The sequence below is a fragment of the Spea bombifrons genome, chromosome 12, assembly GCF_027358695.1.
Source record: "Spea bombifrons isolate aSpeBom1 chromosome 12, aSpeBom1.2.pri, whole genome shotgun sequence".
NCBI lineage: Eukaryota > Metazoa > Chordata > Amphibia > Anura > Pelobatidae > Spea > Spea bombifrons.
Window position 1 is genome coordinate 7,433,036 of NC_071098.1, and position 16,965 is coordinate 7,450,000.

At 40.6% G+C, this 16,965-nt stretch overlaps 1 protein-coding gene across 1 annotated transcript in view; it reads left to right on the forward strand.

The window, feature by feature from the left end:
* Positions 1-9,399: 9,399 nt before the first annotated feature.
* MEGF6 (multiple EGF like domains 6) overlaps positions 9,400-16,965 on the forward strand; it is a 137,328-nt gene continuing 129,762 nt past the window's right edge. Inside the window, exon 1 of the mRNA XM_053451686.1 lies at positions 9,400-10,022. Coding sequence (XP_053307661.1) covers positions 9,922-10,022 — 101 coding nt within the window. The 5' untranslated portion in view covers positions 9,400-9,921. The remainder of the gene's footprint in view (positions 10,023-16,965) is intronic.

Here is a 16,965-nt window from a genome sequence, read left to right on the forward strand (position 1 = left end):
AATTTACTATAAAAAAAATGATAAAATATGGGGATTTTTTGTTAAAAAATTACTTTTTCTCACTTTTTAAACAGAAAACTTTTACTCATCTGCAAAAACTAATGAAAAAACCTGCTAAATAGATTCTACTATTTGTCCTGAGTTTAGAAATACCCAATGTTTTTATGTTTTTTTGCTTTTTTCTACACATTATGGGGCAATAAGTACAGGTAGCGTTTTGCCATTTCAAAACCTTTTTTTCCAAATCTGGTCATTATTCCCCCCATGTGCCATTTCGGGTATCTTTGAAGCCGGCCAATGAAATTGACCCCATCAAATCATATATTTTTAAAAACTAGACACCCCAAGGTATTTGAAATGCTGGTATTTTAACCCTTTCAATGCACTAATTTTACCACCACCCTTAGTGAAACTTTATGGTAGTAAATGTTTTTTGTATTTTTTTCACACACGTTGTACTTCAGGTATAAATTTATCGCTCCTGGTATATGTCCGTGTCACACAACACCCCAATATGTGTTCAGTAACATCTCCTGAGCGCAGTGATACCCCACATGCATGGGTTTGTAGGGTTATTTGGGAGGTAAAAGGCCGCCTTTGTGAGGTGTGTATTTTTTGCCATTTACACATCTGCCCCATGTCCCATATTTGGGACATCTTTGAACCCGGCCAATTCAATTTACCCCATCAAATCATATATTTTTTAATACTAGACACCCTATGGGCATTTGTAATGCCAATATTTTAACTCTTTCCATGATGGAATTTTTGTAAAGATAAAAAATTTTAGGACTTGCTTATTAAAAACTTTTTTTTTTTTTTTTGCTGACAGTGGTGATTTTTACATGTTACCATATTTTTAACATTTTTTTTAAACATTTTTGACCATTTTTTTTTTTTTAATTTTTTTTTTTTTTTTTTTACACTAGTCACTCATTAGTGAGCTGGGCTCCATTGACCTTGCATGGTTGGATGCAGTACCTGCATTCAACCTGCAGGAGGAGCTCGAGAGTTCTCAAGAGGGTCTGGATAGACCCTCTATGAACTCAAATCTCTTGTTAATGCCATCCTGTGAATGACGGCAACGTCATTCACAGGATGGCACTTGTGGTTGCTCCTCGGAGCAATCACAAGGTGATCGGGGTAGGGGGGTAGTGTTACTGACATGCCTCGATATCGAGGCATGTCAGTAACACAGTTTATGCTTAGGAAGCGATTCAGATCGCTTCCTAAGCAGTTTTAGCCGGGCGCCGCCGCGATCTTTCATGATCGGTGCGGCGGCGGCCATTTTTCCTCCGGGGAGGGCTGCCGAGGGCTGCCCTCCCCGGATCCACGGTCAGCCTCACTTGTGAGGCTTCCGTGGATGCTGCAAAGCCGCCGATCGCGGCGAAAACGCCGCGATCGCGGCGATGCAGCTATTTAACGGCAGCCCGTACATGTACGGGCATTGTCGTTAACCCGTTGCACGGCAACCCCGTACATGTACGGGGATTGTCGTTAAGGGGTTAAGCACGGTATAGTGTAAGCAAGGATGCAGAGAACACACCGCAAAATGCCTTCATAAATAAACTGTTTTACCAAAATACACAATTATCTATCACAATCTCACAAGTTGTAAAGCTTGGCCTTTAACCCACTAAAAGAGCATCTGGCAGTGTGTGATGGCCCTTTGAAGCTGTCTCTTTCCCTCCTACCCCTCTCCCCCTCTTTCTTGCGTTCTCCCCCCTTCACTCTTCCTCTCTCTTGAGGTCTTTCCCTTCCCTCTCCTCCTCCCTTCCTCTCCCTCCTGCCCTCTTTCCCCTTCTCTTCCCCTCTCTCCTGTCTTCTCCCCCTCCACTCTCCCTCTCTCTTGCTTTCTTCCCCCTCTATCCCCCTCTCTCAGGTTTTCTCCCCCCTCTCCTGTCTTCTCCCCCTCTCCTGTCTTCTCCCCTCCACTCTCCCTTGCCTTCTTTCCCTCTCTATCCGCCTCTCTCATGTCTTCTCCCCCCTCTCCTGTCTTCTCCCCCTCCACTCTCCCTTGCCTTCTTTTCCCCTCCATCCCCCTCTCCTGTCGTCTCTCCCTCCCTCTCTCCTGCCTTCTCCCCCCCTCTCTCTGTCTCTGCCCTTTCACTTCTATCCCATCTGTGACTTTTGGTTCCTCCATACCAACATACTGCATCCAATGCAAACAAAGAGAAATTTCTAGAACAAAACCAGCTAATAATTTGTAAATTATTGGAATAAACAGGAAATTATAACAAAACCCTCTAGTTTTAGATTATGACCTCTTTTTCTAAAATGTCTCCACGTTCGAAATAAACTGTTTAATCCCTTTAAGTATTTAGATGTTTCTATCACTTCTCCTCTGTCTCCTCTCCAAGCCGGACATATTGATTTAGTGAGTTGTAGGAGGACAGAAGGAAGTCACTAAGCATTTCCACAAATCATTTTAACTTTATTTTACATCATCAATTAGTACCCCAAACAGACCACTAGATGGCAGCAAACGCCAGCTAAATAAAGAACTATACGAAGAATAGTGTTTGAAATGGGGTAACTGCGACACTTACATGGTGGTTACTTAATTACCCTTAACAGAGTTGTTCATCATTTTTATTATGTATTAATTAATAGTGCCATCATATACTGCAGCGCTGTACAGTGGGTAACGATTCATGTGAAATGCCTTTCTATGCTCTATACCTATTGCCCCATTTGCCCTAAGTGTCCCTATTAATTACTAGGCTTCCAGCGAAGTCATTGAGGTGTGATCGGTTCCACCATCTCTCAGCCCCCTTCCACCCACCGCCCATCCCTTTCCCAGTTCATTGGGGCCTAGCCAACTCCATTTTCTGGCCTAGGACGATTAGGTCCAGGGGGGGAAGGCGGTACCCGAGCTACAAAAGTGGACGACACACCGTCCTCCTGTCTGTCCCTCCGCTTGTCTCGTCTGTCCTTCTGATCTGTTTACAAAACTGGCCCATTTACACTACGAAGGCTAGGCAGAGCCGGCACAAAATATAAAATAATTTCCTCTTATTGTCCCTAAAATAGTCAAAATTTTCCAATAACTCAAGGTAATAAAGTTTTTAATCACGCCACAAAGGTACTGCTCCCAGGGTCATTATGTTGCACGTATATTTTCCATAAAAATCCAAAATGGATGTTTATTGGCTTATCCGGTCCCTTTAATTTACATTTTCTGTGAAAATAAGTCGAATCCTTTAGCAGGAGATGGGGAGGAATTTCCGCCGGTGTTAATGACAGCGTATAGTTAGATTTCCCACACAGCTGACAAGTTGACATGTTTCATTCCATGCGCCCAAACTAAACGGACTTTAATTTTACTCCTGCAATGTGATGTATCGACCAGATACATATCTGACTCCGTAATATCCATTTCACTAAAATGTCACGCTGTGGTACCCAGCATTACAAACAGAAATCCATTTACATTTTTTCCACACAAGAAGACACCGATTTCATCCTTTTATGCTGAACGGAAGAGACTGACATTTTTATAATTGAATACGTTGATTACATTTAATGGAAAAAAAAAAAAGAACCGTGTTTTATTTCACAAATAGACACGTGTTTCCGCCGCGGCAAACCCAGAAAACTCAATCACGGAAAAACGCTTTCACATCGCTTTTAGACGATTGCCTATCCCCGAGGCTGTATATTTACGCGAGACAGGCTGTTTGTTACCGGCCCGGATTTATTTACTGGACTAGACAGAAAAAAATATTGAGAAGTCCACATATATCTGTATATATATATATATATATATACATATATACAACTAAAACAGTCAGGGGAATAAAATAGACGCCGGCACTTTAAGGCCCATGGCTGATAAATGACATAAGTGCGGGCACCGGCTGGATACATTCAGGCATTTAAAGATTAAATATTTCCAAAGGGATATGACGATACAGGCTCCAAGAGCCACAACAAAATGTCTTGAATCATTTCTGAGTGTGGTGGGATTATATTTGTGTCAGGAGATGACTTCAGTCTTGGGATTTTACGTGATGACTTTAGCCATGGGTTGAAAACAAATCACTCGTTAAAGGGTTAATGTGTGTAGTAAAAGAGTACGTCTTGCTGTGTTTGCAAGTCACGTAAGCACACATGTAATATTAATTAGGCCTTAGAGTTCCACTGATCATTAAGAGAGAGTACAATCGTTACATACACTACCGTTCAAAAGTCTGGGGTCACTGAGCTGTTTTCATGGAAAACAAGTACATTTCTAGCTGTAACAAAATTACAAAAGGGTTTTCTCAATTTGAACTTGGATTAGGGAACACAACTCGCCATTGGAACACAGGCGTGATGGGAGTGATAAAGGGCCATTGGAACACAGGAGTGATGGGAGTGATAAAGGGCCATTGGAACACAGGAGTGATGGGAGTGATAAAGGGCCATTGGAACACAGGCGTGATGGGAGTGATAAAGGGCCATTGGAACACAGGAGTGATGGGAGTGATAAAGGGCCATTGGAACACAGGAGTGATGGGAGTGATAAAGGGCCATTGGCACACAGGAGTGATGGGAGTGATAAAGGGCCATTGGAACACAGGAGTGATGGGAGTGATAAAGGGCCATTGGAACACAGGAGTGATGGGAGTGATAAAGGGCCATTGGCACACAGGAGTGATGGGAGTGATAAAGGGCCATTGGCACACAGGAGTGATGGGAGTGATAAAGGGCCATTGGAACACAGGAGTGATGGGAGTGATAAAGGGCCATTGGAACACAGGAGTGATGGGAGTGATAAAGGGCTTCTGTACGCCTATGAAGATATTCCATTAAAAATCAGCTGTTTCCGGCAACAATAGTCATTTACAACATTAACCCCATCTGTGCCGGATTTCTGATCCATTTCGTGTCATTTTAATGGACAAAATGTGCGTTTCTTTCAAAAACACAGACATTTCTAAGTGTGCAAAACCCACAACCTCACGGCACGCCTTTTAAACTCAACATAGACATTATGCCAGCTGAAGAGCTGCCACGGATAAAGCGTCTGTGTATTAGAGTTAACGTGAGGAGGGCCGACGTATTTTCGCAGAGCGACCCCATACGGCATAGCTTTGCCACTCTGCAGACTTCGGCAGGGGAGGCTCCTGAGTTCTCCTTTCCGACCTAGAATTATTATCTCTGGAGAAAACTCAAAGTCAACAGAGAATAAAAATATGGCGGGGTTTCTGTACGTTTAAAGGTCCGCAACATACCTCTGCGTCCCGAGGATGCTCTTTGAGCTGTGTTATAACTCTGGCAGCGCTCTTGTGCTTGTTGGAAGCTTAAAAAATGCATGATTTCTGCTTTTTTTTTTTTTAACAAGAGCCCCAGCACTCAAAGACTGGATTTCATGCAGTAAGAGACTCGCATTTCATAATCATTCCCAGGCGGGGCTTAAAATACGTTATTTGAACTACTTGTGTTGCGTAGACGTCCCAAAAACGTGTTCTGAGCAAGCAGAATTTCCAGCCAAAATCCGTAACAATGTAGTTAATGAGGATCACAGGTGCGATTTCTTACCGCGCCGACTACAAAACCTAAATAAAACCTAAAAATATTCTTAAAGGCGACATGCGCTTCGCGTGAAGAGGTATCCATGTTTACAGAACAAACACAAGGATGGTTGCAGAAAACTTGGTACCTTTTTACTTTGTCCAGCAAATGATATCATTATTGGAGTATAAAGTAGTTTTACTTCTATAGGTGAAGTTAAACCAACTAAGAAACTTATAGGGGGCTGGGCTGGGCTGGACTGGTGATGGTGGGGTGGTCCTGCCACTTTAAGGCCATGGCCACCCGATGGGGTAAGTAAGACTAGATGGGCCAAATGGATCTTATCTGCCTACCTGGGAACTTTGCGGGACGCGGCCAGGAATACCCATTGACGTCAATGGGTGTTCTCCATGTAAAGGGGAAAGTGTGGCCTGTCAAGACCCCGCTCCCGCGACCCGGGGACGTCGGTTGTTGACCCAGAGACCCAAGAAGTGGAGCTTCTCCAGGCCAAACCTGGAGAGCTCCCTGCATGTCATCGGCTGAACCCTACAACCCGTGTCTTCCAAATATCCAAGCAAGGAATCTGGATACGGCCCTACTGGTCCAAGAGAAGATGGAGTCTTCAGCTGAAGGGGGTACCTTTTATTGGACCACCATAAAAAAGAGCACATATAGTCACTAAAGCTATAAGAGTTTGTGGAGGGAACCTAATTTCTAGGTTTCAAAGACTACAAAACGATATGGAAAATGTAATTTAGAAAAAGGATAAAGCGTTTCTTTAGCCATGTATGAAAATGCGTGTCTGCGACGGTGAGCCAGCCCGGGAATATATTTTTATATAAACCTTTGGCCCAATCAATTGAGTTTTTGGTGTAAAAATCAATACCCATTTAAGAGCCCTTTAGATAACTATTGCTGCAGCTGCGACGGCAACGAAATCAGTATTTCTTCAAACCCGTTTTGAATCGCATACAATAAATAAATATATATATATATATATATATATATATATATATATATATATATACACTGTATACAGAAACCTTCAAAAGTTTGGGGTCACTTGGAAATCTCCTTGTTTTTTTAATCAAAAATCAACATAAACAGTCCAATTAAATAATATACAGAATAGATATAACATAAAATAAATTCCTGCACAAACTATTTATTTCATCCCTGACCTGGTACGGTAAAGAGAGACATTCAGGACCAAGATGCCTTATAGAACCGTCATATAGCGAAGCACCCTAATATACAGGCAGCGGGGCAGGGAAAACGTGTTATTACTGGAACGCAGTAAGAGAAAGTGGTCATTCTTCCCTAATTCTACATAAATAAAGTAAATATATATATAAATATTATAAAATATTATATATATTTTAAGGGACATATATAAAGGGTACACATTAGCGGCAGGAGAAAATCTTCCCCGACGCACATTATTGGATATGATTAAGGACGGGTAAGCTAGTTTCATTTCCGTATAATGACATAAAACCATAAATGTGCTGTGGCTGATATAATTTACTCTCCCGTATAAAGAAATAGCTGGTCATGCTTTATGGCTGGACATCTGTTCATTCTTCAGTCAGTTAAACAGACTGATTGGGGGGGGGGTGAAAGAATTGTGCAACTTAACACAAAATGAGCCGGAATACTTAGTTTTTGGTTAACTGGAGACACCAGCCATCATATAAACTTTAATGCATATATACGATATCTGAGGATCCCCCTTTACATTGCTGTGCGGACCCCCTTTCACCGAACACAGCTCCTGATTCCTTTGCCCACATGGTACACAACGCCGGCATGTTACGTTTTTATGCCCGTGTAGCGTGTGGCCAGGGTCAGTGAGAGTTCCGGGGGGACCATACATGAGACCCCCCCATTCATTTGTGCAGAAAGCACTCCCTGCTTCAAGTGGCATGAAAACGGGCCGATGAAGGGATGGGGGGCTTCCACTAAAAGTTAGGGATTTTTTTCTTTTAAGCAGGTTAAAGAATGTATATAAAAAGCTTACAAAGTTCCTTAAACCCCACTCTTTGTTGGTGAGACATTAAACTGTCTATGGAGATTCGTGACATAAAAGAACAACACAAATCATTGGATCACTAGGAACTTTTATTAGGGTAAAATCCAACATTTCTAGCAACAGAGGCTTCCCTTTTAATCATCACCTTGAAGCCGAGGGTGTCTTCTGTTTTCATTCCAGTAGGCGAGACCACTGTCATTAACTATGGGTGAGCCAAGATAAATGGCCACTTCCTTACAAAGGGAACTGCCAAGAGCAGATACACCAAAAAACGAACTTGGCACCGTCCAAGGAAAAACACGTCACTCAAGCCAACAGATCCTGCCCCACGGCTAAGTCGGGTTGAATGTCACCTTCAAGGTTTATGCCCCATTAGATTGACCTCCCTCTCTTAGGGCTCTGTCTTAAAGCAGCATGCCGGCTTCTTCGAAGGAATGAAATGCAATAAAATAATGGGCAAGAATGAGCATCCCAATCTGATCAAGACGGATTCTCTCAGTGGGTTCTGGAAATCAGAAGGACGATCGGTTGTCTTTAAACTCATTGATTGATCAGCGGCATTTTGCCATCAAACAGAAACATTCTGCTGATGATAAGTTATTTAATTTTTAATATGATCGATGGAGTCTGCGTGTGTAGCATCAGCTCTAGGAAGCTACGTGCCATAAGTGGTTAAAGGGCATCTCGGACAACGATGCTTTTAATGGTCGCTGGGTATTTTAGACTTTCCAGGTACCGGAGAAATGGGAAAACACAAACATGGAAGCTGACGATGTTCTCCATTGATTTACAATATCAGTTTAGTAGCATGAACTTGTAAAGAAGTGCAGTGGGTAAGTAGAACAGCCTACCAGTAGGTGTGGTTGAGGCTAAAACATTAGTTATTAATTAGAACCTAAGACGAGACCAAGGACTGATTAAGGTCTGAGTCTTTACATCATTAAAAATTCAGCAGACGAGGCGGGCTGAATGGGTTTTGCCTGCCGTCAAATTCTATGTTAATAAGTCGGTCCGAGTGTTATTTATTGTTTGCCACTAATGAAAAAATAAAAGGAATTTGTATTGGCTTCTTTTACCACCAAATAAATGAATCAATACAAAAGTAAATAAAGCGGGATCAACAAATCCTTTAATAGTCTGATTTTCCCTTCCTTACCAAAGCCCAAACATATTCCGTTTCATAATGAGATCTGTTCTTTTTTCTACATACTACGCAGTAATAGTACGTCAATCCAGCGCCAAATCGCAAATTCCAACGGATTGTTCGATTTTAATGCGTAATGATAGGATTAAGCAAAACAGTGATACTTTGTATCATTAACCTCTGCTAATTTCTTCCGCTTCAACCGGCTGCCTCTTAGTGCATTGCTAACTTCAATCAACCCAGAGGGTATAATAATAAGGATACGGATGCGTAATAAAACAGAGATCTGCAGATACAATCCAAAGAATGACTTTAAGTTACTGCAAAAAAAAAAGAAAAAAGAAAAAAAGAAAAAAAAAGCTAGAAAAAATTAAATAAAAATATTCAATCTCAGGAGGGGGTGTATTTTGTCATCTGCTCTGTGCATTTCTCTTGAGGTTTTCTAAACCCAGGGGGGTAATCTCTCCTAGAATAATTTATTTTAGAAGTCATTATCTAGAAGCAGCTCTGAGATGCTGCAGGATCATCTTGGTTTACAAACCCCCTTTTTCAGACTGGGAGGATAACTGGAAATTGATTTTTTTTTTTTTTTTTTTTTGGGCTGTCTGTGTTCACTAATATCTGCAGCAGGCAAAAAGCTAATTATTTGACTGAAGTGAGTGCTAACAGAGAGAGAGAGGGCTGTGAAAAGGAGAATATCTTTGTAATTTGTCCTGAGGGAGGTGACCTGTCTTTAAAATCCCCTCCTATTTCAGTCTGCTTACTGGTTCCTGTTGGAGGGGGTATGGACTGAGGTTGCTGGAATGGGGACTGGATCTGATGCTGAACTCCAAGACATACACAGGAGTTCCTTACAGAAAGGACAGCAGCAGTTTATCCATTCACTGGATCTCTCTTTCACATCAAAACAGGGACAATGAAAAACAGATGCCTGAGCACATTTTCTGAGTGTTACTGGTAACTTCTTTTATTATTTCTCCCCCCCCCCCAAACTTAACAGACTGCACAATGCTCTCTTCTTCCTCAAAGGAAACAAAAACATACATTTTTTAAAGACACTTTTTATGTGATCCAAGTATAACCTCCTAGCCATTCCACATGAAACCCCAAAGAAGAGATTAAACAGGAAAAAATAAAAATCACATTTTGGAGAAGCTACAGTCTTTTGCAGCCTAAAGGGAGAGAGGGAAAAAAAGAAGAAGAAAAATCTGAATTTCATTTAAAAGCCTAAGAAAAAAGGGGGATCATGTTACTTGCAAAGTTGCTACAGATCGTTGGATTTTCGCTGGCTTTTAATTCAATGAGAAGATGCACAGCCACAGATGGGGTGAAGCTGCAATCATACATGTAAGTGTATTTAATGGCATGTCCCAGGGGTCTAAAAATGTGCATTTCTTCATTATATCCTATGTGATGATCTGTCAGTCCTAGATAGATAGAGAGAGAGATAGATAGATAGATAGATAGATAGAGAGAGAGAGAGAGAGAGATAGATAGATAGATAGATAGATAGATAGAGAGAGAGAGAGAGAGAGAGAGAGAGAGATAGATAGATAGATAGATAGATAGATAGATAGATAGATAGATAGATAGATAGATAGATAGATAGATAGATCCTGGATACATTGTATCTGCTTGTAGATTAATTGTTTCCTTTCAGCTGGATCTGTTTGTAAACATGTCTCTTCTGCATGGTGCCCATTCAGAGAGTTAATGGAGAGAAGGGATCTTTGGAGAGGGTAGAGGGGTCTCCTGAACAGTGGGGGGAAAAGATAAAATAAATGGTTAGGAAAAAGCAGCTACTGTAACCAAGGCAATTGCAGAGCTAGAATGACTTATTTCAGGAAGGATACTGTGGTTCTTTTCTCCTTTCTCTGTATCTCTCCCCCCTCTCTCACTCTCTCACTCCTGGCCACTTAGAAATACAATTAAAAGCTTAAGGAGTGGGACATCCCAGATAATCCACATGTTCTTTATGGGAAATAAAGATAGCAATAATTTTTTAATCGTCCACAGAAGACTTCAGCAAGGAAAGTCTATTAATCCTATCAAACTTGGGTTGCTGTACTTCTTTGATTTGATGTTCTGCAGAAATAAGAGGGTTTCACTTTTGTTCTGTATTTCACCTTTAAAAATGACATTTTAAAGTGTGTAATTAATCTTTGTGATGCGGGCTTCTGTTTACTTCAATGTGAGTTATGTGTATACTTTTTCTTTTGTTTCCCTGTAAACTTATCTGATGCTGTATTGCGACACCTATTTATAATTGTGACATTGTTATCCGTATCTTTCATCAATCTCAATTTTCGCCTCAAATACAAATATTTAACTGTACGCATAGGGGATTCGTGGCGTGTGAATTGATGTGTGTCATTCAGGCAATTTAACATTAAGTCATGCTGTGTTATTGGGCATTTACATACAAATGTGACTTGGGTGACGTGGTGTCAGATGGCATTACGTGTAAATGAGTAATGCAGTATCATTATCATCGAAAACACACTTTTTCACTTGAAATCATAATGGGGTGATTAACTAGATACCCAGTCTGGGTTTCAGAACTTGACTTGGTCATATGTGATTAGGACATTGGGACATGTCACCACGGCAGGCTTGGGCACCTTGTTCTTGCCACAAGGGCTTCTACTTCAATGATTCCCAGGGATAAACAAGCCAAAGACAGGCAACCTGTAACCTCTAACATTTCACCTGTAGCTCGTATATATCTTAACCAGCAAGCTAAGGATGATGAGTATCGCTGTCAAACCAACAGGTCAAAGTTCATAAGTCACCAAATAAACCTGTAATCTTCTGTATCGCTCTTTATTTGTCCTTCCTTCCACTTAAACAGTAATATATATATATATATATATATATAATATATATATAATAAACATTGACTAACATAATTATTAAATAGGTCTAATAAAGTAATAATAAAATGTTAATAATGGGCCTGGCGATCCGACTCGAACCACCAGGTTCTTGCACATTCGGAACACTGTCCAACATTCAGGGAATGTCTCAAACGTCTCGGTCCTGATCAAAGTTCAACATTATCTAATCATTATCATCCCGTTCTCATCATCAGGTGAAGTGGCTTTTTTCTCTGACTTCATCATCTCTCCATTACGACTTAAGTCTACTCTGGAATTTTTTAAGAGCTAGTACCTGCTTCTGGAGACCCGCACGTTGAGGTGTTTTAAGTTTCTTTAATACTTGTAACCCACGCAGAACATCATAAATATTAATAAATATTGACTGCAGAGATTATACTTATGTTTCTGAAGATATTTAAGGAATGTGTGAGTGTTTTACTGGCTTTTACACATCATGAGTTGTTATGTTCAACATTTTTTTTAAAAAAAAAAGGTTTAAAAAAACAGGTGTCTGTTATTGGTGGTTATGAATGGAATTTTTGTTTAAGGGAGATTTCACAGAGCGCGTATGTGTAATCTTTAACAATGTAGATGCAGATCGGTGTTAGGAAGTGTAGGAACATGCATGCAATTTTTCAAGATGCACTTGGACGTTTTTAGGAAGCAGCTGGCACTTTTGAAATTACACGCTGCTTTCTCTGATAGACCAACTTTGTACACACATGATCTGGTCAGCGGCGGTCACTTAAAATTCATGCAGTGAGACAGATAGAGGGTCTCAACAAGGTCTCCTTTGCCAGCCTGGGGTTAATATGAGCTTAATTACTGCACAAGTTACATAGGATAATGTGTGCTAGCGCTGCTGTAGCAGATCACCAGAAAGGCAGAATTTAGACAAAAATGGGGAAATAGCAAGTCTTTCAATTAACTGAACACTCTCTGCACCTTTACACTACACGGCGTATCATTGTTAGAAGGAACACCAGAACTCACACCATCACTGAAAACCGGTGGTTAATTTATGGAGATTTATTTTTCCCAGTTCAAAAATAGAACATTATCACCCAGCACTCAATTTGAAAGTTACGTTTATTCCACCACGAGCGACAATGTTCCGATCTTTCTCAAGCCATCCCGTAGCATGATCGGAACGCGGCCACTCACGGTGGAATAAACGTCACTTTGAAACTAATACACTTGGCAAACTTTCTCTGTATTTACTTCAATCCTTGTTTTAAACCCCAACATCCTTTCCATGAAAAATAGACATCTACTACTGTCTTGCTGAATTAATACCGTTGACAACCCTCAAAAGACCGTGAGCAAAGAGGTCCACACCTTGACTTGAGACTAGAGAAGACAACACAAGTAACCTGTCAATGATGAGGTTTCTCTCGCTTGTGCCTTTACAGATTAATTCCACCCACAAGGGCAGTTTAGAACCAAAATGAATTCGTCACACACACCTTTTTATATGAATTTTGAATATTGAGGTATCTCTTGAGGTTCTCCTTAAATATAAAGGAGTCCCAGGCATGGACCTCCTTGCTCAATGAAGATAGCAGGTTTATTGTTGGTGTGAGAGGAGGTGGTGGGTTTTGATTTTAAGATTGCCCTCCCTGGAGCAAGAGCAGTATTTATTTGTGGCTTCTGAGCTTTGCTGTGAATTCCAGGTTAGACCTTCTTCTCGGAAGGAAGGGGCAAGATTTTTATGCATCGCAACTGGCTAGAGACTTCATTAAGAAGACTGGAGCTCACTCCATAAGTGTTTCGTCATGATTACTGGGCTTTTCTTCACATTGGGACCCGCGCTTTGTTGGATTTCTTGCCAAAAGGACATCTGACTCACGTCGCACTTCCAGACTACCTTTAGGGGTAGGATTAGTTTGAGGGTCTGATGAAGGTTTTTTCCACTCTAATTGCCAGTGAGCGGAAACTTGAGACTCAACTGAGAAAGGATTCACCATAGGACTGACTATTGAAATGTTTCTCTCCTTTTTTTTGGCTGTAGTTTTTATATTAACACTTAATTGAAAATAAGAAACATACATTCTAAATGCCTTTTACACAAATGCGAGAATCAGGGGGTAATCTGGAAATTGGCAGCAAATCTTCAAATTTTTTGTACGTTTATCGGTGATATAAAAGCCTGCCAGGTTATAGACCAAAATGAATTAATGTATTGAATAGAGACGTGGTTTATGGTGTTAGTTATACTTGTTACATGACTCACATGTACCCAGTTCATAATACTATTTCTTATTCATAACAGTAAATCACAATTTCATCTTTTTTGAGCTCTAATTACCTACAGTGAAAATATTTAGTTTTGAATTCAGTTCAAGGGTTTTGTTTTTACATTTGGAGTTTAATTAGGTGGGTGTTATTCGATCATTTGATGGAATTCTAAAAATCCCAAACATGGTATAAATACAACGATAAGCCATAACATTATGGCCACCTGCCTAATATTGTGGAGGCCCCCCTTTTGCTGGCAAAACAGCCCTGACCCGTCGAGGCATGGACTCCACTAGGCCTCTGAAGGTGCGCTGTGGTATCTGGCACCAAGACGTTAGCAGGAGATCCTTTAAGTCCTGTAAGTACCTGATGTTTGTAAAAGAAAGATGGACTCATCCTTCAAGGGAGGAATACTAGCAGGTCTTGTAACTTCTGGGCGAGAGGGGCAATCGCCGCAGGTGCTGCAAGGCATGGGGTGCGCTTCCACTTCCAGTAGTGGATATGATGTCAGCAAGAAGTGTGACCTCACATCCTGCCTATGGCACCATGAACCCTGTAATACCTTTCATAACACCGATTCGTGCTTTGCTTGGGTCTTTGCGACGTCTGGTTAGAAGCTGTTTCCAGATATAGCTTGCGAAGCCTTTGTGATACACCGTCCCTTTCATATCCACATCGAGTATTAATAACAGCAATCTAGCTCTCAGATAAAAATTCCTTAGAAAAAAAATATTCTTTGTGGTTTGAAAAAAAAGGAATGTTGAAAGATCGCAGTTACTGCAGCTTGTATGCGAAGCACAAAGCACTGTGGTTATTTACTATTGAAAGACTGCTACTGCACAAACATGTTCTAATCACTGCTTACCAGGAATCACGCTGGAGGTATGTGGTTTGCGTGATATCAGTATAATTATATATATCATTATAGCTGTTATTTGTGAAATGCCAAAATGTTTTCTTAGCACAGTAAATACGTTGAAAAGAGCGTATATTGACAGGCGACATAAAACATATTAATTCCCAAGGTCAGGGGAACACAGCGTCTAGAGGACCAATTCTGATAAATAATTCAAGGAAAGGGACATAGGACACAGAATTTATGGTAGAGAAGTAACCAAATGTAAGCAGGGATGGAATTGTTTCGTGGTTACATTAAAGGAGAAGAAACAAACTATTCATTAAAGTGGATCAAAGGTATATGAAAATCTAAAAGACTAATCTTACAAAACACCAACGACTGCATTGTGATGGTCCTTCAGGTCCATCTTTTCTCTGTGTAGATACATTTACAAGAAGATCAAACCTGGTAGCAAAATATCCCTTTGTATATAGACCAGGGTGATAAATGGAGCAGGATACAGAGCAGAAGGGAGATGGGCAGATAGAAGGGGTAAGATGGAGAAAATAAATGGAGATGGGCAGATAGAAGGGGGTAAGATGGAGAAAAGAAATGGAGATGGGCAGATAGAAGGGGGTAAGATGGAGAAAAGAAATGGAGATGGGCAGATAGAAGGGGTAAGATGGAGAAAAGAAATGGAGATGGGCAGATAGAAGGGGTAAGAGGGAGAAAAGAAATGGAGATAGGCAGATAGAAGGGGGTAAGATGGAGAAAAGAAATGGAGATGGGCAGATAGAAGGGGGTAAGATGGAGAAAAGAAATGGAGATAGGCAGATAGAAGGGGGTAAGATGGAGAAAAGAAATGGAGATGGGAAGATAGAAGGCGGTAAGATGGAGAAAAGAAATGGAGATAGGCAGATAGAAGGGGGTAAGATGGAGAAAAGAAATGGAGATGGGCAGTAGGGGTAAAATGGAGAAGAGGGAAATAACTGGACATATTGGACATATTAGATGAACAAGATGAAGACCAGATGGTCTCAGACGGTCAGATGATAGGAGAGTAAGATGGAGGAGAGATAGAGAGAAAGGAAGCAAGAAGGGTGAAAAAAAGAAATAAGAAAGGGCAGATAGGAGAGGCATGATGGAGGAGAGAATGGCAGATATAAAGCTAAGGAAAAACAGAATAAGTCAGGGAGAGTCAATTAAGGAAAAAAAGAAAAAACTAGCTAAGGACTCAGGAAATTGAGTTGAATGAAATAGTGATATCGTAAAAGAAAATAATCGATATAAGGAACAGAAGGGCAAAAACACGGTATATGGGTGACAAATACATCCAAAAATACATTTTGGTATTTGATGAACATATTGGGCCTTTTTGTAACATTATTACTGTTGTTTTATTAGCGTTTCCAATGAGGTCCCTGCCTTCGTATTGCGGGGCTGTATTTATACCGTGCTTTTGCCGTAACTGGATGGTAAAATGGATTATTTCGAGCATTCATTTTTTAGCTTTCGTGTGCTCCTAGATCATTATACCCTCCTCATGTGACCTGTTAACCGAAGTGTGATGAATGGTCATTAAGAGAAGATAATGACTTTTACACATTTCTGAATATATCCTTCAGCGTCGGGTGACACTTTGGGGGATATGCAGCTTTCCAGCGTGTGAAATCGGAACAAAGACAGGTGTGATCTATAAACAAAGAAACCCAGATTAAAATAGCAGACAAGAGCCACCTGGTTCATTTATTCTTCAATTCCTTATGTCACAAATAATGTAAATATATATATATATATATATATATATATATATATCTATAGAGAGAAAGAGAGAGACATGAGTGACAATTGGGGTTCTGTTGGTTACTATTAATAATAGTAACCAACAGGTTAATAATAATAATAACAATAATAATAAAGTTGCATACTTTCAATTTCACTTCTTTTTATTCTAGCTAGTGAGAGAAAACTGAGATAAGTCAGCAAAACATTAACGCACCCGGCCATCACATGTACTTTATTTGACATGATAGCCGAGAGGGCCATCATCGCAAATTGGTAATTGCCCCAGGAGCCAACTCATGCAGGGTGTTACATGACATCACGCAACATTGCATGACCCCCGCAGTAATAGCATGGCTGCTCACACGTTGTGTGCGATTGTTTATGTTATGGTGGGAAGGGGCTGCGGGGCACTCAGTTGTATCTGCCCCCTGGACCAGAATGTAGACTCTCCCCCAACATATAGTTGCCCCTTTTCCCAGCTCTTTTCCTTGAACAGAAAACATTGCAGAGAGTGATTTCAATGGCTGCTGATTGGGTGCTTCTAGCAGCC